Source organism: Neolamprologus brichardi, chromosome 22 (genome assembly GCF_056152115.1).
Source record: "Neolamprologus brichardi isolate AB-2024 chromosome 22, ASM5615211v1, whole genome shotgun sequence".
In the NCBI taxonomy this organism is placed as follows: domain Eukaryota; kingdom Metazoa; phylum Chordata; class Actinopteri; order Cichliformes; family Cichlidae; genus Neolamprologus; species Neolamprologus brichardi.
Genome location: NC_142124.1, coordinates 11,919,608 through 11,946,463, shown reverse-complemented (window position 1 = coordinate 11,946,463; position 26,856 = coordinate 11,919,608). Strand labels below are relative to the sequence as shown.

The 26,856-nt window shown below is 35.1% G+C and overlaps 2 protein-coding genes across 2 annotated transcripts in view; one reads left to right on the top strand and one right to left on the bottom strand.

Annotated features, from left to right (window-relative positions):
- The window catches only part of slc44a4 (solute carrier family 44 member 4), a 32,411-nt gene extending 13,486 nt beyond the window's left edge, over window positions 1-18,925 (top strand). Inside the window, exons 15-22 of the mRNA XM_087835487.1 lie at window positions 1-260; window positions 1,218-1,312; window positions 1,455-1,558; window positions 1,716-1,789; window positions 1,947-2,017; window positions 13,875-13,969; window positions 14,060-14,144; window positions 18,173-18,925. Coding sequence (XP_087691613.1) covers window positions 1-260; window positions 1,218-1,312; window positions 1,455-1,558; window positions 1,716-1,789; window positions 1,947-2,017; window positions 13,875-13,969; window positions 14,060-14,144; window positions 18,173-18,291 — 903 coding nt within the window. The 3' untranslated portion in view covers window positions 18,292-18,925. The remainder of the gene's footprint in view (window positions 261-1,217; window positions 1,313-1,454; window positions 1,559-1,715; window positions 1,790-1,946; window positions 2,018-13,874; window positions 13,970-14,059; window positions 14,145-18,172) is intronic.
- Window positions 11,128-12,241, bottom strand: LOC148096705 (uncharacterized; the record flags this gene model as incomplete). Its single annotated transcript, XM_087835446.1, has 4 exons — window positions 11,128-11,273; window positions 11,387-11,731; window positions 11,824-11,877; window positions 12,148-12,241. Coding segments are annotated over 4 exons (639 nt in total), but the record flags the coding sequence as incomplete, so codon positions are not given.
- Window positions 18,926-26,856: the final 7,931 nt, after the last annotated feature.

The window sequence follows — 26,856 nt, the reverse complement described above, 5'->3', positions numbered from 1 at the left end:
AACTTCAACTCATCAGATTACCCGAACTGCCCCTCAGCCAGCTGCATCTTCATCAACTACAATAGCACGGACACCTTCCGGAAGAACCTCCAGTACCTGCACATCTACAATGTGGTGGCTTTTCTCTGGTGTGTCAACTTTGTCATTGCTCTTGGACAGTGCACGCTGGCTGGAGCTTTCGCCTCCTACTACTGGGCTTTCGAAAAACCGGCTGACATCCCCATGTTCCCTCTCTTTGGAGGTTTTATACGCTCACTCAGGTAGGTTAATGAGCAACTACCACATCCTGCAACAATGAATGAGCAATAAGTAAATGACCCAGAGGTGCCATTTTCAGACCCAATTCTTTTTATATGATTACAGTATGTTTCAGAGGATAACACACACAAAGCCTAATATTTTCATAATTTATAATTGGGGGTCTGAAGAAATATTAGAAACATGGATTATTTTTCCACTAAGCTGCCACGGATGACTGTGAACGTAACTTTGTTTTATGTTCTGTACCTTGTCAAACGTTTTTACCTATAGGTCAGTCTTCAAGTAGAGGGTGATTCTTAGTACAGGCCGACCGCAGCAATTAAACCAGCCACATCTCTATTTTTTTATTTTAACTTTGATTTATAAATTGTCTGCTGTACACAGCTAATCTAATATTTCCTGACATGATGTCCCACATAAGTTTTGTTCTTCTTAAAAAAAAGAACTGCATTATCAATGCTGCTATTTCATCATTCATTCTTCAGCACGTTGCATTCAGTAGACAGCAGACACATGTCAGTATAAAAGATGGACATGCCAACATAATGCCAGCCACTGATTTTTCATGTCCTGTTTTGAAGCCTTGACTTGAGCGCTGTAATCTTAGTGTTTTGAAACCAGATGTCATGAGGCTGATCAGACTGAGAAACTGAGGGACACCCCATTCATTGCTAAACATTGGCCATATCCTAAGTAATACTCCTTCCTGACTCTAAAAATGATCCCAATTTACAAAATGGACTTGATGTTGTATTTACGAAACTAACAACTGGACCTAAAATCTTACCACAGAGCGAAGGAGCTAAAGAAGATTTTCACATATGTCTTTGTAAAAACAGAAGTGTCTGTTTTATTGTCGTCGCCAGTTTTCGGCAGTATTAGTTTAGTTTTTACACCTGGAATCTACATATATCTTTTAAACTGGCTAAGAATACAACATGTAATGATTTTTCAAGGTACCATTTGGGCTCCTTGGCATTTGGTGCTTTGATCCTGACCCTGGTTCAGATCATGAGGTTGATCCTGGAGTACATTGACCAGAAAACAAGAGGTAAGACTGATAATATTCTCAGATGTCACTGCCACAGGAATAACTGAGGATACGAGTAAAAGTATATTTTGAAATAACTGGGTGGTCAAAGATGTTTATATACTAAGACACTAAGAATTTTTCCCTGACTTGTCGTCTCCAGGGTCGCAGAACAGTTGTGTGCGTTTTATAATCTGCTGCCTGAAGTGCTGCTTGTGGTGTCTGGAGAAGTTTATCAAGTTCATCAACAGGAACGCTTACATCATGGTGAGAGGACATCATGTGAAAAACAACCTTTGATATTAACTATAAGCGTTTCTTTTTCTACTCTAAACATGATCAAATTTGTTTTACTATCTTTACATAATTTATCCAGTATTTCACTGGAGTCTGAAAATCCCTCTGTTTTGTTTTTTTTTGTCAGATTGCCATTTATGGGAAAAACTTCTGTGTCTCAGCCAAAAAGGCTTTTCAGCTGCTCATGAGAAATGTGATAAGGTTTGTGTTGTAGTTATTTCCACAGTAAAGGGTCTGTACTTAGTACTGCATGCTTATAGTTCCTGTAATGCTTGTACAGAACATGAATGTATTTGCACGTGTTTAAGAGACTGAGTGATTTAGTGTCGTGTTTCTCCGTCCTGCCCTGTGCTCTCAGGGTCGTGGTGCTCGATAAAGTCACAGACCTGCTGCTGTTCTTTGGGAAGCTGATGGTGGTTGGAGGTGTAGGTAAGGACGACATCGATTCATCTAGCAAATCTGTCACTGCGGGGGTTTTTGTAAAAATACTCTGTAGCAGGTTTTATGTTATTATAGAATATTTGTGTGAATGCTGTAGGCATTCACACTATTGAGTTCCTGTTTCTCTTTATTCTTTATTATTATTGTGTGGATGCTTTAAGGCATCCACACTATTGTTTTCCTGTTTCTCTTTATTCTTTATTATTGTGTGGATGCTTTAAGGCATCCACACTATTGTTTTCCTGTTTCTCTTTATTCTTTATTATTATTGTGTGAATGCTGTAGGCATTCACACTATAGAGTTCCTGTTTCTCTTTATTCTTTATTATTATTATTATTATTATTATTATTATTGTGTGGATGCTTTAAGGCATCCACACTATTGAGTTCCTGTTTCTCTTTATTGTGTGGATGCTTTAAGGCATCCACACTATTGTTTTCCTGTTTCTCTTTATTCTTTATACTTTATTATTATTATTATTATTATTATTATTATTATTATAGTTGCCACTTTTTGTACGTTTTTTGGCACTTAACTACTTCCACAATTTTCAGCCGATTTTCACCGTTCAAATTTTAAACTATTCTGCTATTTCTGCTAATGATCGCTATCACTTTTGCTATTTTTTGCTATTATACTTTTTAAAATATTAAGCTTTTTTCCTTTAATTTGTCCCATTGAAATGAATGGAAAACTTCCACAATTCTGCTAAAACTTGCTTGTTTTTGAAACTTAACTACTTCCTCATACTTTCACCTAGAACAACCATTCAAACTTTAAAATGTTCACAAATTATTGGGCTATTCATGTATGATTCAGCTTTTTCAAATCTGTTATCATTTTCATCTTATCCCTCTTCAAGTTTTGAGTTTCATCTTTGTGATTTTTCACAAAATACATGGGTTGTTATGGTTGCTATGCTGTTGGTTCTAAGTGAGCCGCTGTACCTTTGGCAATTTTCTCTTCATGTCCGAACAACTTCTGGCTACTTGCTCAATTTTCACTCAACTCCCACAAATTATACATCAAAATGTAGGTATTTTTGCTGGCTTTCAGAAAATGTCACTATCATTGTTGTGGAATTTATAGAATTTTGGCAAATCTCCTCAGACCAACACAAAGTCTGAAAACTCTCCATAGAAAGTCAATGGAGAGTTTGTTCAAAATCACCGCTGGATTTCTCTAATGAGAGGCATATTCAAATCATCATATCTCCTTAACGAAGCGAAGTTAAAACATGAGGCTTGTCCCAGTATATCTTCAGACACTCCTGACGCTCACAATTCAAGAATTGTTTTCTCACCTATTACCGTTCTGAGATTAGACTTGTTTGAGGGTAGGTAATTCGTTCTTCGCTCAGATTTCTTCAGATTTCAAACTCTGGAAATGAGCCACTTTTTTCTCTCGTCATATCTTTTTGATGGATTTCCACAAAGACCTGAAAATTTCCATGGTTGTTCACCAAAGCCTGCTGTCTCTTACGGTGAAAAAATGATATCGATACTCCAAATAGATTTCGAGTTAGAAAGCGTTGTTTGAGGGCAGGTCAAGGCAGTTTTCGCTTAGCCTCTACTCAGTTATGGTGCATTACAAGTCAAATATCTTTAATAATTCATATTTTAATGATAAATTGTCAACACTTGAAGATTCCCCCATCTCTTCTGAACAAAACGGTGTAAGAATGACCGTTCTAGCCCCTACGGTTAGGAAATTATGGTCATTTGTTTGAGTTTAGTCCTCACTATGAGAAATAGACTGCAAAAATCCTGTCTCTCTGCTGCCTGTGTAAAAACGGCTGCACCTGTTTTGGCGGGAAAAAGTACACAGCCTCTCTGATTGGTGGATTCAAATTTAGCAGCTCCCAGGCTGCTTGACTGACCTAAAAACTTGCTTCTCTCTCTTTTTGTGCGTGTGTGTGTGTTATAGTATTTCTAAATTATAGTATTTCTGCTAAATTATAGTACTTCTGCTAAATTATAGTATTTCTGCTTTTTATACTATTTCTGCTTTTTATAGTATTTGAGCTTAATATAGTATTTCTGCTTTTAATGGGATTTGTGCTTAATATAGTATTTCTGCTTTTTATAGGATTTGTGCTTAATATAGTATTTCTGCTAAATTATAGTATTTCGGCTTTTTATACTATTTCTGCTTTTTATAGGATTTGTGCTTAATATAGTATTTCTGCAAAATATAGTACTTCTGATTAATTATAGTTTTTCTACCAAATCATAGTACAGTATTTCTGCTTTTTATAATATTTGTACTTAATATAGTATTTCTGCTTTTTATAGTATTTCTGCTTAATATAATATTTCTGCTTAATATAGTATTTCTGCTTTTTATACTATTTGTGCTTTTTATAGTATTTCTGCTTAATATAATATTTCTGCTTAATATAGTATTTCTGCTAAATTATAGTATTTCTGCTTTTTATACTATTTCTGCTTTTTATAGGATTTGTGCTTAATATAGTATTTCTGCTTAATATAGTATTTCTGCTAAATTATAGTATTTCTGCTAAATTATACTACTTCTGCTAAATTATAGTATTTCTGCTTTTTATAATATTTCTGCTTAATTATAGTATTTCTGGTTTTTATACTATTTCTGCTTTTTATAGGATTTGTGCTTAATATAGTATTTCTGCTAAATTATAGTATTTCTGCTTTTTATAGTTTTTCAGCTTAATATAGTATTTCTGCTTTTTATATTATTTCTGCTTAATATAATATTTCTGCTTAATATAGTATTTCTGCAAAATATAGTACTTCTGATTAATTATAGTTTTTCTACCAAATCATAGTACAGTATTTCTGCTGTTTATAGTATTTGTACTTAATATAGTATTTCGGCTTTTTATAGTATTTCTGCTTAATATAATATTTCTGCTTAATATAGTATTTCTGCTTTTTATAGTATTTGTGCTTTTTATAGTATTTCTGCTTAATATAATATTTCTGCTTAATATAGTATTTCTGCTAAATTATAGTATTTCTGCTTTTTATACTATTTCTGCTTTTTATAGGATTTGTGCTTAATATAGTATTTCTGCTTAATATAGTATTTCTGCTAAATTATAGTATTTCTGCTAAATTATACTACTTCTGCTAAATTATAGTATTTCTGCTTTTTATAATATTTCTGCTTAATATAGTATTTCGGCTAAATTATAGTATTTCTGGTTTTTATACTATTTCTGCTTTTTATAGGATTTGTGCTTAATATAGTATTTATGCTTAATATAGTATTTCTGCTAAATTATAGTATTTCTGCTTTTTATAGTTTTTCAGCTTAATATAGTATTTCTGCTTTTTATAGTATTTCTGCTTAATATAATATTTCTGCTTAATATAGTATTTCTGCAAAATATAGTACTTCTGATTAATTATAGTTTTTCTACCAAATCATAGTACAGTATTTCTGCTTTTATTTGTACTTAATATAGTATTTCGGCTTTTTATAGTATTTCTGCTTAATATAATATTTCTGCTTAATATAGTATTTCTGCTTTTTATAGTATTTGTGCTTTTTATAGTATTTCTGATTAATATAATATTTCTGCTTAATATAGTATTTCTGCTAAATTATAGTATTTCTGCTTTTTATACTATTTCTGCTTTTTATAGGATTTGTGCTTAATATAGTATTTCTGCTTAATATAGTATTTCTGCTAAATTATACTACTTCTGCTAAATTATAGTATTTCTGCTTTTTATAATATTTCTGCTTAATATAGTATTTCTGCTAAATTATAGTATTTCTGCTTTTTATACTATTTCTGCTTTTTATAGGATTTGTGCTTAATATAGTATTTATGCTTAATATAGTATTTCTGCTAAATTATAGTATTTCTGCTTTTTATAGTTTTTCAGCTTAATATAGTATTTCTGCTTTTTATAGTATTTCTGCTTAATATAATATTTCTGCTTAATATAGTATTTCTGCAAAATATAGTACTTCTGATTATAGTTTTTCTACCAAATCATAGTACAGTATTTCTGCTTTTTAATATTTGTACTTAATATAGTATTTCGGCTTTTTATAGTATTTCTGATTAATACAATATTTCTGCTTAATATAGTATTTCTGCTTTTTATAGTATTTGTGCTTTTTATAGTATTTCTGCTTAATATAATATTTCTGCTTAATATAGTATTTCTGCTAAATTATAGTATTTCTGCTTTTTATACTATTTCTGCTTTTTATAGGATTTGTGCTTAATATAGTATTTCTGCTTAATATAGTATTTCTGCTAAATTATACTACTTCTGCTAAATTATAGTATTTCTGCTTTTTATAATATTTCTGCTTAATATAGTATTTCTGCTAAATTATAGTATTTCTGGTTTTTATACTATTTCTGCTTTTTATAGGATTTGTGCTTAATATAGTATTTATGCTTAATATAGTATTTCTGCTAAATTATAGTATTTCTGCTTTTTATAGTTTTTCAGCTTAATATAGTATTTCTGCTTAATATAGTATTTGTGCTAAAACATAGTATTTCTACTAAATGTAGTATTTGTGCTTAATCATAATATTTCTGACACAAGCAGCATCTGTGGTGTGTGTGTTTGTGTCTGTGTGTGTGTGTGTATGTGCGTGAGAGAGAGAGAGAGAGAGAGAGAGAGACCCTTTTTTTGGCAGCATCTCATTGTAGGATATAAATTGAACATATTGAGGCTGGTTGACAGGCATAGATCCTGTGTGTGTGTCCCTCTGTGCATTTGTGTTTCCATATGTGTCCATATTTGTAATTGTGTGTATCTGCTGGCTGTTATTTCTCTTTCTTTTTTTGTTTGTTTTTTAAATTTCTGTTAATTTTTCACAGTTGAACAAGTACACTTGATGGAACCTAACCATGTTTAGCATTTTTTCAGCTGTCCATTTTGCTTTTCCAATAGTTTTACTTAAGTTATTACTATTATGCAAACTCATAGTATTTCTGCTATTTTACTATTTGTGCTAAATACAGTATTTCTGCTAAGTCATGCCATTTCTGTGTGTGTATGTCCCTATTTGTAAAACATTGCTAGGCATGTCATTTTTGCCTTAGCTTTGTGTATCTGCTGGCAGTTCCTTTGTAACTTTTCTAATGTTTCTGCCAATTTTTCACAGTTGAGCAACAACTAATCTTTTGAGGGAACTTCAGCTTTTTGAAGCTGGCCGTTTTGCGTTTCCATTATTTCTGCTAAAGTTATTACTTTTCTGCTGAATTATACTATTTCAGCTCCTATGTTGCATTTCTACTAGGTGTTACGATTATACTACTGTATGTTAAGTTGTACTCTTACAACATTTTTCCAAGTTTTTAGGTTTGTGCTACATATTAACATTTCTGCTGTATTATAACACTTCTGCCATGCTGTACTATTTCTGCCAAGTTACTATGTTTCTGCTGAGTTACAACATTTCTGCTTTTTTTCTCCTTTGATATAGTATTTTTGCAAACGCTTTATGTTTCTACTTAAGTTTCTGCAAAGTTATTATATTTTGGCTCAGTTGTTATTCATCTACAAATTTATTACAATTTCAGCAACTTTTTTGATACTGACTTCAACTTCTTCAGCTATTTTCAGCTTTTTCAGCAGTTTTCAGCAGACAGCTTCAGCTTTACAGCATTCACACTGCATTTTCGCAGGAAATGCAAATTTTTCTAGTTTCAATTAAATTTGTGGATTGATTTTTAATCTGTTGGGGAGATGTGTTCCAATTTATATTTATAAAGGAACTAGACGAGTCTGGCCTGGTCCAAACTCGTCTGCCTTTTAAGCTGTTAAATTGTCAACAAGTTGATAAATGGTCTTTGTGCTGTGTGGTGGTGAGTGTAGTGGAAGCATCAGAGAAAACTGCTCAAAACAGCTGCAAGCTACATCCGCAAACATGGTGGAGAGGCAAATTTATGAGATTAAAAAACAAATCAGCCATGCTGTGCATAGAGCTGGTAAAGAGTGCAAAAGGCAGAAACACTGCCAGTGTGTTTGGAAGCTCTGGCAGGGACGAAATGTCACAGACACGCACATGATGTGCACCCAGGGTGAGACGGGAACGCCCTGTGGGTTGATCACTGTGACTGACTCTGAGACACTCTCATTTAAATCACCAGTCATCTGTCATTGGAGTAAGATGATGGAACTTTGAAGTTAAATAAGTGGAAACTGGAAAAGTACAGGAAGTTCAAACAATCAATTTAAAGAAAAAAAAAAGTACAACTAAAATATATAAAAAGCTGCAATAGTTTACATTCAAAGAGAGTGATATTATACCCCTTATGTCAAACCGAGTGATTTATGACCCCCTAGAGTGATTTATGGCCCTAGGAAGTAATAAAGTAATAAAGTAAGTAATAAAAATATGATATTCATAAAAATATGATATTCATAAAAAATATGATATTCATAAAAATATGATATTCATAAAATATGATATTCATAAAAAATATACTAGTTCATAGCTCATTGCTTTTTCCCCTAACCCTAACTAATTGATTATTTAAGTTTCTTATATATCAAATAGCATTCTTTTATTTTTTTTAATCCAATAAAAAAAAAGGTTTTATTTTTTTTATGCTTAAAAAACGCCATCTGGTGGTGGCTCAGCGTGTGTGCGAGGGCGCGTGCCCGAGGCAGTGTGTCAGGGCGCGCGCGTGCGCGCGCCTGTGTCAGAGCGCGCGCGCGCGCCTGTGTCCCGGACTTTGTGTTTTTTCCAGCTCAGTGCTTATGTGTGAAAACGTGTTAATACATAGTGAAACTGTTTAGTTAAAACTTGTGCTTTGTAACGTTCAGTATGGCCAGAAATACAGGCTGCGTGCCTTGGGGGAAAACTTTATTTCAATTTATATGCATTTGTTTAATCCGAACAAGGCGATTTAGAATAAAACTCAGAATCGTGAAAAAAAACAAAAAAGTCTCGCGATCCCTCAAAAACGCACCGCGGCTCCCAACATAAAAAACTCCTTTTCTCCAAAAAACCCCCGATAGGGTTCCCCCTCTATTCCCCAAAACCTTATATTCGAAAATAGGGGAAAAATCCTGGAAAAATCCTTAGTCTTTTCTCCCTCCGCGGATCCTACCCCATCCCGCACCCCGCTCCCAACATAAAAAAACTCTTTTTCTCCAAAAACCCCCGATAGGCTACCCCTCTCTTCCCAAAAAACCTTCCTTATGTTCGAAAACAGGGGAAAAATCCTGAAGCAAAAACTCCTTAAAAAAATCCTCTGCGTTTTCTCCAAAACACCTGAAAAAAACCTTCGTCCTTTCTCTCAAATTCACCCTGATCCTTAGACTAAATAACCAGGGGAAAACTCCTGAAAACCCTGCTACCCCTTTTATTCCCAAAAAACCTTATATTTCGGAAACAGGGGAAAAATCCTGCTCAGTCTCTTTTCTTCAAAACGATCCCTCTTACCAGCTACCTCTAAAATTCAACGCAGAGTCTAAGTTCTCCCTTTGCTCTTAATCAAACCGCAACCGCTACCAGAGCACAATTTTTCCTGCTTGTTCTCTCCTCGCTCAAATGGCGAATGGTGCTTACCTAGTTTGAAAATTTCCGCCAGAGACCAACTCCGCCTAACTTTGCCCCGCTGCCAATCACAGAACAATGGGGCGGCTCCCTTCGCACCCCGGTTAGCCAATCGGCTGCAGGTCTGATTTACCTTCTCAGCAATAGGTTTATTCTCTTACTGGCATTCAGGATAAATAATCTAACATTTCACCTTAAATTTAACTAAATAAAAATAAGCACCGGGTTTTTTCTGTATTTGGTGTACTAGTTTGAAATTTACAAAGGCTACGATCATACTCGTTACGATAAAATACTACAATCTTACAATTGAGCAGGTTTTCAAATGTAATGATTTGATCAAAGCCCACAGGCGTTTGATCGTTTAGCCCAGCTTTTTCTTGAATTTCTCTAGCGAACGCTTCAGCCTGCCGGTCATTAAAATCTGGGTACAGAAGGTGCGCTAGACTTATTGCAAAACATAACTTGTTCGCTGGGTTATGCACCACGTATAAAAAACGTCTTTTCTTTTTCACAATTTCGCTGTTGAGTATGTGTTTAAGCATTCTCTTACCACTACCGGCTGGTGGTCTAACAATCTGAGCTACGAGCTCAAGTGAGCCATCACACATCACTGCCCAATTGGACTGTACCGCTCTCAAGAATAAGTTTTCAAATTCACTCAAATTACGATTGTCCTGTAAAATCACTGAAACATTACTTTGTAACTGGGGCCCTCTCAATTCTATCTGTAATAGATCACCTGGGCGTGCGTGGGCGGAGACACTGTTTGATATTTCACGTGCACTTGCCATTACGCCTTGATAATAATGTGCATAATCAGGGATATCGTTTGGAGGAGGGAAATTCAAAATTTGTCTAATTTCAACGTTATTAAATTTATTTCTAACAACTAAAGAGGGTTCTGGTGAATTACCAGAGCAAGTATTCTCAGGATTACCCCCTTGCTGAAAGGGCTGATGATTGCTTACAGGGTTGAGCGGGTCATTCGCACAGATGTCTGGGGAACAGACTAGCGAATGCTGGCTTTGATCATCAGCGAAACGATTTTGATTTAACCTGTTTATTTGGCTCAATAACTCTGGCGGTATTTGAACCTCATTGTGTGTTTGGGCCAAAGCTTCTAAAGCTCTATTAATGGCTAAAAACGGATCAGAAGAGGAGATGTTTTGTGTCAGACTCATTTGAGAATGAGCCGCGTCTGCCTCTGTTTGAATTTCATCTTGATCCACTCCCAAACTGAGGGAATTATTTTGAAAGGCACTTTCACTAGGCGCTAATCGGGCAAGAGCTAAATTTAGCAATTCTAGAGGGTCATTATTATTGATCACCTCAGGTTGCTCACTCTCTTGTGAATGTGTATTCTGAGAATGGTATGTATTTTCATTTAATCTAGCTAACGCTGTTTCTATAGCAAGAAATGGGTCTGTAATGTCTTGTTCCTGGTTATCCATTTTTTATTGTTTTTAACAATTATATATATTAAAATAACAAAAAACAAAACACAGTTTGTTTGAAAAAAAAAAGGAAAAATTAAAAAACACACACAAAAAATAAAAAATAAAAAAAACCTTTATAAGATGAGCTGAACTAGTTCAGCGAAAAGGGAAATCAGACGGATACGAACTGAAGCTAGCTTCTGTCTGCGCGTTTCCCTTGTCCTTGTTCTTGTTCTCCTTGAGGTCCTAGCGCTCCTCCTTCTCCTCCTCATGAAATGCCCTAAGGATTTTAGGGTAACATACAGAACAGTTAGTAATGTTAAATATAAAAGGGGTAGTTTTTATAAAATGAGAAATAAGCGAGAAGCTAGAGAGAGAGAGAGAGAGACTAACCGTGATTGGATCTCAAACGGAGGCGCGGTGCATCTTGTGCGCGTGATTGCGGAGAAGAGGAAGGGGTTGTGCTGGGTCGAATCACGGTAGCACGGGGACCGAGTAAATCGTGCCTCTCCGAGGCGGGGATAGGAAAGTTTTTCCCAGAGGCTCTGGGGAGAGCAGAAGCTCCGGCGGGGTTGGAACTGGGTGCGGTAGAACAAGAAGCAGGGCGACCCAGCGTAGAAAGCACTTCTTGTCTTTCACGGGTAGATAGCCGTATATTCTTTCCAGTCGAGCGTTGGAGCACTGGCGGAGACAAACTCGGCGAACTGGAAAAAAGAAACCTCTCAAAGTCTGCTAGATCTGGAAAGTTTGAGAAAAACGGGAAAGAGGGTAAATGTTTTGTTTTTCTAGCACAAATAGCTGTTAAGAGTGAGAACAAGAATGAACCATACCATTTTGATCGAGAGAGTCAGAAAGAGAGGCGTTGAGCACACTTATTTCAGAGTCTAAAAAGAAATAACAACGATTATTTAAAAACAGGAAAAACAGTAAAATATAAACATTATATGAGCAAGAGTAAGAACAATAAGGTACCTGAGGAGGACATGTTTGGCTGGTAATGTGTACTAAAGCACTTTTTAGCTCCGAGTGTTAGAGGCTAGCTTATATATATTTTAAAAAGTGTATTACAGGTGTTACAGAGCCTATTTGCATGTCTTTTTGAAGATGAAAAAGCTTTTTGAGAGAAATCGTTAAAAGGAAAGTGTAAAACTTACCGTTTTGATATGGATATAAGGAAAAAGGCGCCAGCTGTTGTCGAAATCGGTGGGTCCTTTGCGAATTCGCAAGCAGCCTGAGCGGCGCCAGTTGTTAGTATGCCTGAAGTCAGAAGTCTTGTGGGAGAGCGCCGGCAATCTTAACCTCAGCGGGAGATCGTAAAAATCAGACCTGCAGCCGATTGGCTAACCGGGGTGCGAAGGGAGCCGCCCCATTGTTCTGTGATTGGCAGCGGGGCAAAGTTAGGCGGAGTTGGTCTCTGGCGGAAATTTTCAAACTAGGTAAGCACCATTCGCCATTTGAGCGAGGAGAGAACAAGCAGGAAAAATTGTGCTCTGGTAGCGGTTGCGGTTTGATTAAGAGCAAAGGGAGAACTTAGACTCTGCGTTGAATTTTAGAGGTAGCTGGTAAGAGGGATCGTTTTGAAGAAAAGAGACTGAGCAGGATTTTTCCCCTGTTTCCGAAATATAAGGTTTTTTGGGAATAAAAGGGGTAGCAGGGTTTTCAGGAGTTTTCCCCTGGTTATTTAGTCTAAGGATCAGGGTGAATTTGAGAGAAAGGACGAAGGTTTTTTTCAGGTGTTTTGGAGAAAACGCAGAGGATTTTTTTAAGGAGTTTTTGCTTCAGGATTTTTCCCCTGTTTTCGAACATAAGGAAGGTTTTTTGGGAAGAGAGGGGTAGCCTATCGGGGGTTTTTGGAGAAAAAGAGTTTTTTTATGTTGGGAGCGGGGTGCGGGATGGGGTAGGATCCGCGGAGGGAGAAAAGACTAAGGATTTTTCCAGGATTTTTCCCCTATTTTCGAATATAAGGTTTTGGGGAATAGAGGGGGAACCCTATCGGGGGTTTTTTGGAGAAAAGGAGTTTTTTATGTTGGGAGCCGCGGTGCGTTTTTGGGGGATCGCGAGACTTTTTTGTTTTTTTTCACGATTCTGAGTTTTATTCTAAATCGCCTTGTTCGGATTAAACAAATGCATATAAATTGAAATAAAGTTTTCCCCCAAGGCACGCAGCCTGTATTTCTGGCCATACTGAACGTTACAAAGCACAAGTTTTAACTAAACAGTTTCACTATGTATTAACACGTTTTCACACATAAGCACTGAGCTGGAAAAAACACAAAGTCCGGGACACAGGCGCGCGCGCGCGCTCTGACACAGGCGCGCGCACGCGCGCGCCCTGACACACTGCCTCGGGCACGCGCCCTCGCACACACGCTGAGCCACCACCAGATGGCGTTTTTTAAGCATAAAAAAAATAAAACCTTTTTTTTTATTGGATTAAAAAAAATAAAAGAATGCTATTTGATATATAAGAAACTTAAATAATCAATTAGTTAGGGTTAGGGGAAAAAGCAATGAGCTATGAACTAGTATATTTTTTATGAATATCATATTTTATGAATATCATATTTTTATGAATATCATATTTTTTATGAATATCATATTTTTATGAATATCATATTTTTATTACTTACTTTATTACTTTATTACTTCCTAGGGCCATAAATCACTCTAGGGGGTCATAAATCACTCGGTTTGACATAAGGGGTATAATATCACTCTACATTCAATCATTAAAAAAAGTGATAAATGTTAAATTAAAAAGTACAATAGAAACACTGAAAATGATGAAAGCATCTCAGCAGCATTTGGTCACTGCTGATTAAACTCTAATATCTCAGTTTATCTGAAAGAATAGGTTCTGAAGTCTGAATCTCCTCTCCAGGTGTTTTGTCCTTCTTTTTCTTCTCTGGACAAATTAAGCTGCCGGGCTCCAGCTTCCGTTCCGAAAACCTCAACTACTACTGGATGCCAATAATTGTGAGCTAATCTCTTTTTTTAGGATAGTTGTCCTTGTTTCCATTTTTCAGGGATTCGTCGTTGATTTATTTTTTCCCTTTGTTCCTGTAGACGGTGGCGTTGGGTAGCTACCTCATAGCACACGGATTTTTCAGCGTGTATAACATGTGTGTGGACACACTCTTCCTCTGCTTCTGTGAGTAAATACAGTTTACTGAATAATGTTTGAACACATTATTTCCACATAAGCGAGCAGCGCATTGCTCACACTCATCTTCCTGTCTCACCCACAGTGGAAGACCTGGAGCGTAATGATGGATCTGCAGAGAGGCCGTACTTCATGTCTAAAGGCCTCATGAAAATCCTCAATAAATCCAACAAGATTAAAAAAAAGCAGAAAACTAAGGACTGAAGATATTTGTTGGAGTTTTCTGCATATGTATATGAAACCACACAAAACTGTCACACACATTCAGGATGTCTTTCTTTGTATCTCTTTACTTTTAGATATCATTAGCTAGGTTTAACAAAATTACTCTGCAATTTAGCACTTTTTAATAGCTTGCTTTTTGTTTTAATATTTATATTTAGTATTAATGACTGTACATATAAAGGACCGAGAGATTCCAAGTAATGCAAATCTATTCATCTCTTCATTTGTTTCTCATAAGCACTTTTCTGTAAGGTGATCTTTCTGTTGTTTTAGCAGCATTTAATCCTCCTGCTGGTTGATTTGTTGTTACAGTTTTGAATGTCAGTTGAAAGTTAAGACTCAATATACAACTTGAATTCTAGAGAAACATTTAAGCTAATTTCTAAAAATGCTCTTATATATTTTGAGATTCGTAAAGTTTTTATACATTTTTATGTTCACAATATTGTTAATTAATTGTAAAAGAATAAAGTTGTAAATATGAACATCTGCCTCCAGCAGCTTCTGTGTGGATTCTCATCGTTTTAGAGCCATTTTTTCCTACCTCGGAGTTCAGTTTCATATTTACTACCAGAATCACCTTTTTTACTTTCACAAGTAAAATATTACGGTATTTGCTATAATGGTGACATGGTAGTCCTATTTTATTAGAACTTCATTAGGAATTTTGGGTAAAACCCATCTCACATTGGCCTTGTATAGTGCACTCGGCAGCATTGTACTGCATGAATTGTAGATTGGGGTTTCTAGTCATTTTAAAGCTTTTTCAACATATCTGAGACGAGACCAGTTTAAAGCTGACTGATAAATCTGCCCCATTTCACAATAGGAAGAGATATTGATTTATTCACTGATCTGATTTTGGAGAGTGCCTTGTATATTTTAGTCAGTAGTTTGGGGGTTTTGAGATTATGGATAGCACCACACTTGATAGTGTTTATAATTTGACCTGATTAGGCTTACATTTCTTTTTTCACTGTAGAATTAATTTGATGATGGTCTAAAAATCTATTCACGTTAATCCCTTATTGTAATTCTAATCTCTCAGATGGAATGAAGTCTATTCCTAAATAAATATATGTTCGAAGCATTTTAATTCCTTTACAACTGCAATCTAGGAAGTTTATCATGTTATTGTTTTGTCAGGCTTCGGGGTTGTTCCAGATGGGTGTATGCATGGGATTAATGAAGACTCTGAAGATTTTTAAAAACTCCCACCATGCTGTCATAGATGAGCCAATATTAATGCTTTTAAAGCATACGTGTCATTTGATGTTTCAGCTACTGAATGGTGGCACTGAAATCTCTCTATTTTTACATAGTTTTACCTAGAATTATTTTATTCCTCAATTATTTTCATTAAATATATTTTATGAATATTTAATTTTCCAGTCTGAATAAAAGTCCCTGAAAGTTTTGTTTATTCTTTCAGGCTCAAATACTGTGTTCCCAGCACATATGGGTTTTTTTTTTCTTTTTTTAACTGGTTAGCTAGAAATCAACCTGAATATAATATTTCTGCTTAATATAGTATTTCTGCTTTTTATAGTATTTGTGCTTTTTATAGTATTTGTGCTTAATATAATATTTCTGCTTAATATAGTATTTCTGCTAAATTATAGTATTTCTGCTTTTTATACTATTTCTGCTTTTTATAGGATTTGTGCTTAATATAGTATTTCTGCTTAATATAGTATTTCTGCTAAATTATAGTATTTCGGCTTTTTATACTATTTCTGCTTTTTATAGGATTTGTGCTTAATATAGTATTTCTACTTTTTATAGGATTTGTGCTTAATATAGTATTTCTGCAAAATATAGTACTTCTGATTAATTATAGTTTTTCTACCAAATCATAGTACAGTATTTCTGCTTTTTATAGTATTTGTAAAATTTAATTAAATTTAAATTTAATTTAACCCGGTTTTAAGAGTTAAAAATTAACTCAGACATGGTGTTAATAATAATTTGCTCAGTGTTAATTTAACCCGGTTTTAAGAGTTAAAGAAGGAACTCTGACAAAGTGTTAAATAATTAACTATTTTGAAAATGTTAATTCAACTCTGTAGAGTGTGGAGCTATATAAACCCTGAAAAAATGTTAAAATCAACTCTGTGGGAGTTGATTCAACACTACAGTTTTTAACTGGAGTGTTAAAATTTCAGGGTTAAACATGTTAGAGTTGATTTCCACTCTCAAAGTGTCATTTTAACACATTCTGATTCAAATAGTGTTCAGTGTTGGAGTTATTAAACAGTGTTATTCAAGTCCAGGCAAATGAACTCTGAAGAGAGTTATTTATCTTGGTAGGCCCCTGGGCTTCTGCCCAGGTAAACCCGTGGATCAATTAATAGTTTGCTCTGCCGGGCCGATTTTCCATGTGCTTCTGCTGGTTACACCGTGGTGGATACCTGCCGTGTTGCTGCTTGGAGTATTTTACACAAACGGTAAGTAATTCAAACTTATATAAAATTCACGGTATTCTATCGGTGCAGTGAGGTTTTCTTGATGTTTCTTGGTGTTCGGTTGCTGAAAACGAGCTTTAATAGAGGAGGAGATGTGTCAAAAATTCTATTTAGCCTCCAATGCTAATGTTAATGTTGCAGTCTTTTTACTCGTGAGTGACGGTAGACACTGCACGTGGAAGCGCCGCGCCACGTTCAGCTTTTCCCCTGTTCACACAGACACGTCTTTCTCCACGCCAGTTCATGAGCGTTTTTGCTCCTCTGTTTATTCAGAGCAATTTTTTCACAATTGATAATTAAATAACATCCCAAAATAATTGAAGAGAGCTTGTTTTAGTCACTCGTGCTTTTACTTTGACATCGTTCATCGTTGACTTGTCTCTAATCTGTCTCTCTCTCTGTCTCACTCTCAAAACAGCTGCAAGCTACATCCGCAAACATGGTGGAGAGGCAAATTTATGAGATTAAAAAACAAATCAGCCATGCTGTGCATAGAGCTGGTAAAGAGTGCAAAAGGCAGAAACACTGCCAGTGTGTTTGGAAGCTCTGGCAGGGACGAAATGTCACAGACACGCACATGATGTGCACCCAGGGTGAGACGGGAACGCCCTGTGGGTTGATCACTGTGACTGACTCTGAGACACTCTCATTTAAATCACCAGTCATCTGTCATTGGAGTAAGATGATGGAACTTTGAAGTTAAATAAGTGGAAACTGGAAAAGTACAGGAAGTTCAAACAATCAATTTAAAGAAAAAAAAAGTACAACTAAAATATATAAAAAGCTGCAATAGTTTACATTCAATCATTAAAAAAAGTGATAAATGTTAAATTAAAAAGTACAATAGAAACACTGAAAATGATGAAAGCATCTCAGCAGCATTTGGTCACTGCTGATTAAACTCTAATATCTCAGTTTATCTGAAAGAATAGGTTCTGAAGTCTGAATCTCCTCTCCAGGTGTTTTGTCCTTCTTTTTCTTCTCTGGACAAATTAAGCTGCCGGGCTCCAGCTTCCGTTCCGAAAACCTCAACTACTACTGGATGCCAATAATTGTGAGCTAATCTCTTTTTTTAGGATAGTTGTCCTTGTTTCCATTTTTCAGGGATTCGTCGTTGATTTATTTTTTCCCTTTGTTCCTGTAGACGGTGGCGTTGGGTAGCTACCTCATAGCACACGGATTTTTCAGCGTGTATAACATGTGTGTGGACACACTCTTCCTCTGCTTCTGTGAGTAAATACAGTTTACTGAATAATGTTTGAACACATTATTTCCACATAAGCGAGCAGCGCATTGCTCACACTCATCTTCCTGTCTCACCCACAGTGGAAGACCTGGAGCGTAATGATGGATCTGCAGAGAGGCCGTACTTCATGTCTAAAGGCCTCATGAAAATCCTCAATAAATCCAACAAGATTCAAAAAAAGCAGAAAGCTAAGGACTGAAGATATTTGTTGGAGTTTTCTGCATATGTATATGAAACCACACAAAACTGTCACACACATTCAGGATGTCTTTCTTTGTATCTCTTTACTTTTAGATATCATTAGCTAGGTTTAACAAAATTACTCTGCAATTTAGCACTTTTTAATAGCTTGCTTTTTGTTTTAATATTTATATTTAGTATTAATGACTGTACATATAAAGGACCGAGAGATTCCAAGTAATGCAAATCTATTCATCTCTTCATTTGTTTCTCATAAGCACTTTTCTGTAAGGTGATCTTTCTGTTGTTTTAGCAGCATTTAATCCTCCTGCTGGTTGATTTGTTGTTACAGTTTTGAATGTCAGTTGAAAGTTAAGACTCAATATACAACTTGAATTCTAGAGAAACATTTAAGCTAATTTCTAAAAATGCTCTTATATATTTTGAGATTTGTAAAGTTTTTATACATTTTTATGTTCACAATATTGTTAATTAATTGTAAAAGAATAAAGTTGTAAATATGAACATCTGCCTCCAGCAGCTTCTGTGTGGATTCTCATCGTTTTAGAGCCATTTTTTCCTACCTCGGAGTTCAGTTTCATATTTACTACCAGAATCACCTTTTTTACTTTCACAAGTAAAATATTACGGTATTTGCTATAATGGTGACATGGTAGTCCTATTTTATTAGAACTTCATTAGGAATTTTGGGTAAAACCCATCTCACATTGGCCTTGTATAGTGCACTCTGCAGCATTGTACTGCATGAATTGTAGATTGGGGTTTCTAGTCATTTTAAAGCTTTTTCAACATATCTGAGACTAGACCAGTTTAAAGCTGACTGATAAATCTGCCCCATTTCACAATAGGAAGAGATATTGATTTATTCACTGATCTGATTTTGGAGAGTGCCTTGTATATTTTAGTCAGTAGTTTGGGGGTTTTGAGATTATGGATAGCACCACACTTGATAGTGTTTATAATTTGACCTGATTAGGCTTACATTTCTTTTTTCACTGTAGAATTAATTTGATGATGGTCTAAAAATCTATTCACGTTAATCCCTTATTGTAATTCTAATCTCTCAGATGGAATGAAGTCTATTCCTAAATAAATATATGTTCGAAGCATTTTAATTCCTTTACAACTGCAATCTAGGAAGTTTATCATGTTATTGTTTTGTCAGGCTTCGGGGTTGTTCCAGATGGGTGTATGCATGGGATTAATGAAGACTCTGAAGATTTTTAAAAACTCCCACCATGCTGTCATAGATGAGCCAATATTAATGCTTTTAAAGCATACGTGTCATTTGATGTTTCAGCTACTGAATGGTGGCACTGAAATCTCTCTATTTTTACATAGTTTTACCTAGAATTATTTTATTCCTCAATTATTTTCATTAAATATATTTTATGAATATTTAATTTTCCAGTCTGAATAAAAGTCCCTGAAAGTTTTGTTTATTCTTTCAGGCTCAAATACTGTGTTCCCAGCACATATGGGTTTTTTTTTCTTTTTTTAACTGGTTAGCTAGAAATCAACCTGAATATAATATTTCTGCTTAATATAGTATTTCTGCTTTTTATAGTATTTGTGCTTTTTATAGTATTTCTGCTTAATATAATATTTCTGCTTAATATAGTATTTCTGCTAAATTATAGTATTTCTGCTTTTTATACTATTTCTGCTTTTTATAGGATTTGTGCTTAATATAGTATTTCTGCTTAATATAGTATTTCTGCTAAATTATAGTATTTCGGCTTTTTATACTATTTCTGCTTTTTATAGGATTTGTGCTTAATATAGTATTTCTACTTTTTATAGGATTTGTGCTTAATATAGTATTTCTGCAAAATATAGTACTTCTGATTAATTATAGTTTTTCTACCAAATCATAGTACAGTATTTCTGCTTTTTATAGTATTTGTAAAATTTAATTAAATTTAAATTTAATTTAACCCGGTTTTAAGAGTTAAAAATTAACTCAGACATGGTGTTAATAATAATTTGCTCAGTGTTAATTTAACCCGGTTTTAAGAGTTAAAGAAGGAACTCTGACAAAGTGTTAAATAATTAACTATTTTGAAAATGTTAATTCAACTCTGTAGAGTGTGGAGCTATATAAACCCTGAAAAAATGTTAAAATCAACTCTGTGGGAGTTGATTCAACACTACAGTTTTTAACTGGAGTGTTAAAATTTCAGGGTTAAACATGTTAGAGTTGATTTCCACTCTCAAAGTGTCATTTTAACACATTCTGATTCAAATAGTGTTCAGTGTTGGAGTTATTAAACAGTGTTATTCAAGTCCAGGCAAATGAACTCTGAAGAGAGTTATTTATCTTGGTAGGCCCCTGGGCTTCTGCCCAGGTAAACCCGTGGATCAATTAATAGTTTGCTCTGCCGGGCCGATTTTCCATGTGCTTCTGCTGGTTACACCGTGGTGGATACCTGCCGTGTTGCTGCTTGGAGTATTTTACACAAACGGTAAGTAATTCAAACTTATATAAAATTCACGGTATTCTATCGGTGCAGTGAGGTTTTCTTGATGTTTCTTGGTGTTCGGTTGCTGAAAACGAGCTTTAATAGAGGAGGAGATGTGTCAAAAATTCTATTTAGCCTCCAATGCTAATGTTAATGTTGCAGTCTTTTTACTCGTGACGGTAGACACTGCACGTGGAAGCGCCGCGCCACGTTCAGCTTTTCCCCTGTTCACACAGACACGTCTTTCTCCACGCCAGTTCATGAGCGTTTTTGCTCCTCTGTTTATTCAGAGCAATTTTTTCACAATTGATAAGTAAATAACATCCCAAAATAATTGAAGAGAGCTTGTTTTAGTCACTCGTGCTTTTACTTTGACATCGTTCATCGTTGACTTGTCTCTAATCTGTCTCTCTCTCTGTCTCACTCTCAAAACAGCTGCAAGCTACATCCGCAAACATGGTGGAGAGGCAAATTTATGAGATTAAAAAACAAATCAGCCATGCTGTGCATAGAGCTGGTAAAGAGTGCAAAAGGCAGAAACACTGCCAGTGTGTTTGGAAGCTCTGGCAGGGACGAAATGTCACAGACACGCACATGATGTGCACCCAGGGTGAGACGGGAACGCCCTGTGGGTTGATCACTGTGACTGACTCTGAGACACTCTCATTTAAATCACCAGTCATCTGTCATTGGAGTAAGATGATGGAACTTTGAAGTTAAATAAGTGGAAACTGGAAAAGTACAGGAAGTTCAAACAATCAATTTAAAGAAAAAAAAAAGTACAACTAAAATATATAAAAAGCTGCAATAGTTTACATTCAATCATTAAAAAAAGTGATAAATGTTAAATTAAAAAGTACAATAGAAACACTGAAAATGATGAAAGCATCTCAGCAGCATTTGGTCACTGCTGATTAAACTCTAATATCTCAGTTTATCTGAAAGAATAGGTTCTGAAGTCTGAATCTCCTCTCCAGGTGTTTTGTCCTTCTTTTTCTTCTCTGGACAAATTAAGCTGCCGGGCTCCAGCTTCCGTTCCGAAAACCTCAACTACTACTGGATGCCAATAATTGTGAGCTAATCTCTTTTTTTAGGATAGTTGTCCTTGTTTCCATTTTTCAGGGATTCGTCGTTGATTTATTTTTTCCCTTTGTTCCTGTAGACGGTGGCGTTGGGTAGCTACCTCATAGCACACGGATTTTTCAGCGTGTATAACATGTGTGTGGACACACTCTTCCTCTGCTTCTGTGAGTAAATACAGTTTACTGAATAATGTTTGAACACATTATTTCCACATAAGCGAGCAGCGCATTGCTCACACTCATCTTCCTGTCTCACCCACAGTGGAAGACCTGGAGCGTAATGATGGATCTGCAGAGAGGCCGTACTTCATGTCTAAAGGCCTCATGAAAATCCTCAATAAATCCAACAAGATTCAAAAAAAGCAGAAAGCTAAGGACTGAAGATATTTGTTGGAGTTTTCTGCATATGTATATGAAACCACACAAAACTGTCACACACATTCAGGATGTCTTTCTTTGTATCTCTTTACTTTTAGATATCATTAGCTAGGTTTAACAAAATTACTCTGCAATTTAGCACTTTTTAATAGCTTGCTTTTTGTTTTAATATTTATATTTAGTATTAATGACTGTACATATAAAGGACCGAGAGATTCCAAGTAATGCAAATCTATTCATCTCTTCATTTGTTTCTCATAAGCACTTTTCTGTAAGGTGATCTTTCTGTTGTTTTAGCAGCATTTAATCCTCCTGCTGGTTGATTTGTTGTTACAGTTTTGAATGTCAGTTGAAAGTTAAGACTCAATATACAACTTGAATTCTAGAGAAACATTTAAGCTAATTTCTAAAAATGCTCTTATATATTTTGAGATTTGTAAAGTTTTTATACATTTTTATGTTCACAATATTGTTAATTAATTGTAAAAGAATAAAGTTGTAAATATGAACATCTGCCTCCAGCAGCTTCTGTGTGGATTCTCATCGTTTTAGAGCCATTTTTTCCTACCTCGGAGTTCAGTTTCATATTTACTACCAGAATCACCTTTTTTACTTTCACAAGTAAAATATTACGGTATTTGCTATAATGGTGACATGGTAGTCCTATTTTATTAGAACTTCATTAGGAATTTTGGGTAAAACCCATCTCACATTGGCCTTGTATAGTGCACTCTGCAGCATTGTACTGCATGAATTGTAGATTGGGGTTTCTAGTCATTTTAAAGCTTTTTCAACATATCTGAGACTAGACCAGTTTAAAGCTGACTGATAAATCTGCCCCATTTCACAATAGGAAGAGATATTGATTTATTCACTGATCTGATTTTGGAGAGTGCCTTGTATATTTTAGTCAGTAGTTTGGGGGTTTTGAGATTATGGATAGCACCACACTTGATAGTGTTTATAATTTGACCTGATTAGGCTTACATTTCTTTTTTCACTGTAGAATTAATTTGATGATGGTCTAAAAATCTATTCACGTTAATCCCTTATTGTAATTCTAATCTCTCAGATGGAATGAAGTCTATTCCTAAATAAATATATGTTCGAAGCATTTTAATTCCTTTACAACTGCAATCTAGGAAGTTTATCATGTTATTGTTTTGTCAGGCTTCGGGGTTGTTCCAGATGGGTGTATGCATGGGATTAATGAAGACTCTGAAGATTTTTAAAAACTCCCACCATGCTGTCATAGATGAGCCAATATTAATGCTTTTAAAGCATACGTGTCATTTGATGTTTCAGCTACTGAATGGTGGCACTGAAATCTCTCTATTTTTACATAGTTTTACCTAGAATTATTTTATTCCTCAATTATTTTCATTAAATATATTTTATGAATATTTAATTTTCCAGTCTGAATAAAAGTCCCTGAAAGTTTTGTTTATTCTTTCAGGCTCAAATACTGTGTTCCCAGCACATATGGGTTTTTTTTTCTTTTTTTAACTGGTTAGCTAGAAATCAACCTGAATATAATATTTCTGCTTAATATAGTATTTCTGCTTTTTATAGTATTTGTGCTTTTTATAGTATTTCTGCTTAATATAATATTTCTGCTTAATATAGTATTTCTGCTAAATTATAGTATTTCTGCTTTTTATACTATTTCTGCTTTTTATAGGATTTGTGCTTAATATAGTATTTCTGCTTAATATAGTATTTCTGCTAAATTATAGTATTTCGGCTTTTTATACTATTTCTGCTTTTTATAGGATTTGTGCTTAATATAGTATTTCTACTTTTTATAGGATTTGTGCTTAATATAGTATTTCTGCAAAATATAGTACTTCTGATTAATTATAGTTTTTCTACCAAATCATAGTACAGTATTTCTGCTTTTTATAGTATTTGTAAAATTTAATTAAATTTAAATTTAATTTAACCCGGTTTTAAGAGTTAAAAATTAACTCAGACATGGTGTTAATAATAATTTGCTCAGTGTTAATTTAACCCGGTTTTAAGAGTTAAAGAAGGAACTCTGACAAAGTGTTAAATAATTAACTATTTTGAAAATGTTAATTCAACTCTGTAGAGTGTGGAGCTATATAAACCCTGAAAAAATGTTAAAATCAACTCTGTGGGAGTTGATTCAACACTACAGTTTTTAACTGGAGTGTTAAAATTTCAGGGTTAAACATGTTAGAGTTGATTTCCACTCTCAAAGTGTCATTTTAACACATTCTGATTCAAATAGTGTTCAGTGTTGGAGTTATTAAACAGTGTTATTCAAGTCCAGGCAAATGAACTCTGAAGAGAGTTATTTATCTTGGTAGGCCCCTGGGCTTCTGCCCAGGTAAACCCGTGGATCAATTAATAGTTTGCTCTGCCGGGCCGATTTTCCATGTGCTTCTGCTGGTTACACCGTGGTGGATACCTGCCGTGTTGCTGCTTGGAGTATTTTACACAAACGGTAAGTAATTCAAACTTATATAAAATTCACGGTATTCTATCGGTGCAGTGAGGTTTTCTTGATGTTTCTTGGTGTTCGGTTGCTGAAAACGAGCTTTAATAGAGGAGGAGATGTGTCAAAAATTCTATTTAGCCTCCAATGCTAATGTTAATGTTGCAGTCTTTTTACTCGTGACGGTAGACACTGCACGTGGAAGCGCCGCGCCACGTTCAGCTTTTCCCCTGTTCACACAGACACGTCTTTCTCCACGCCAGTTCATGAGCGTTTTTGCTCCTCTGTTTATTCAGAGCAATTTTTTCACAATTGATAAGTAAATAACATCCCAAAATAATTGAAGAGAGCTTGTTTTAGTCACTCGTGCTTTTACTTTGACATCGTTCATCGTTGACTTGTCTCTAATCTGTCTCTCTCTCTGTCTCACTCTCAAAACAGCTGCAAGCTACATCCGCAAACATGGTGGAGAGGCAAATTTATGAGATTAAAAAACAAATCAGCCATGCTGTGCATAGAGCTGGTAAAGAGTGCAAAAGGCAGAAACACTGCCAGTGTGTTTGGAAGCTCTGGCAGGGACGAAATGTCACAGACACGCACATGATGTGCACCCAGGGTGAGACGGGAACGCCCTGTGGGTTGATCACTGTGACTGACTCTGAGACACTCTCATTTAAATCACCAGTCATCTGTCATTGGAGTAAGATGATGGAACTTTGAAGTTAAATAAGTGGAAACTGGAAAAGTACAGGAAGTTCAAACAATCAATTTAAAGAAAAAAAAAAGTACAACTAAAATATATAAAAAGCTGCAATAGTTTACATTCAATCATTAAAAAAAGTGATAAATGTTAAATTAAAAAGTACAATAGAAACACTGAAAATGATGAAAGCATCTCAGCAGCATTTGGTCACTGCTGATTAAACTCTAATATCTCAGTTTATCTGAAAGAATAGGTTCTGAAGTCTGAATCTCCTCTCCAGGTGTTTTGTCCTTCTTTTTCTTCTCTGGACAAATTAAGCTGCCGGGCTCCAGCTTCCGTTCCGAAAACCTCAACTACTACTGGATGCCAATAATTGTGAGCTAATCTCTTTTTTTAGGATAGTTGTCCTTGTTTCCATTTTTCAGGGATTCGTCGTTGATTTATTTTTTCCCTTTGTTCCTGTAGACGGTGGCATTGGGTAGCTACCTCATAGCACACGGATTTTTCAGCGTGTATAACATGTGTGTGGACACACTCTTCCTCTGCTTCTGTGAGTAAATACAGTTTACTGAATAATGTTTGAACACATTATTTCCACATAAGCGAGCAGCGCATTGCTCACACTCATCTTCCTGTCTCACCCACAGTGGAAGACCTGGAGCGTAATGATGGATCTGCAGAGAGGCCGTACTTCATGTCTAAAGGCCTCATGAAAATCCTCAATAAATCCAACAAGATTCAAAAAAAGCAGAAAGCTAAGGACTGAAGATATTTGTTGGAGTTTTCTGCATATGTATATGAAACCACACAAAACTGTCACACACATTCAGGATGTCTTTCTTTGTATCTCTTTACTTTTAGATATCATTAGCTAGGTTTAACAAAATTACTCTGCAATTTAGCACTTTTTAATAGCTTGCTTTTTGTTTTAATATTTATATTTAGTATTAATGACTGTACATATAAAGGACCGAGAGATTCCAAGTAATGCAAATCTATTCATCTCTTCATTTGTTTCTCATAAGCACTTTTCTGTAAGGTGATCTTTCTGTTGTTTTAGCAGCATTTAATCCTCCTGCTGGTTGATTTGTTGTTACAGTTTTGAATGTCAGTTGAAAGTTAAGACTCAATATACAACTTGAATTCTAGAGAAACATTTAAGCTAATTTCTAAAAATGCTCTTATATATTTTGAGATTCGTAAAGTTTTTATACATTTTTATGTTCACAATATTGTTAATTAATTGTAAAAGAATAAAGTTGTAAATATGAACATCTGCCTCCAGCAGCTTCTGTGTGGATTCTCATCGTTTTAGAGCCATTTTTTCCTACCTCGGAGTTCAGTTTCATATTTACTACCAGAATCACCTTTTTTACTTTCACAAGTAAAATATTACGGTATTTGCTATAATGGTGACATGATAGTCCTATTTTATTAGAACTTCATTAGGAATTTTGGGTAAAACCCATCTCACATT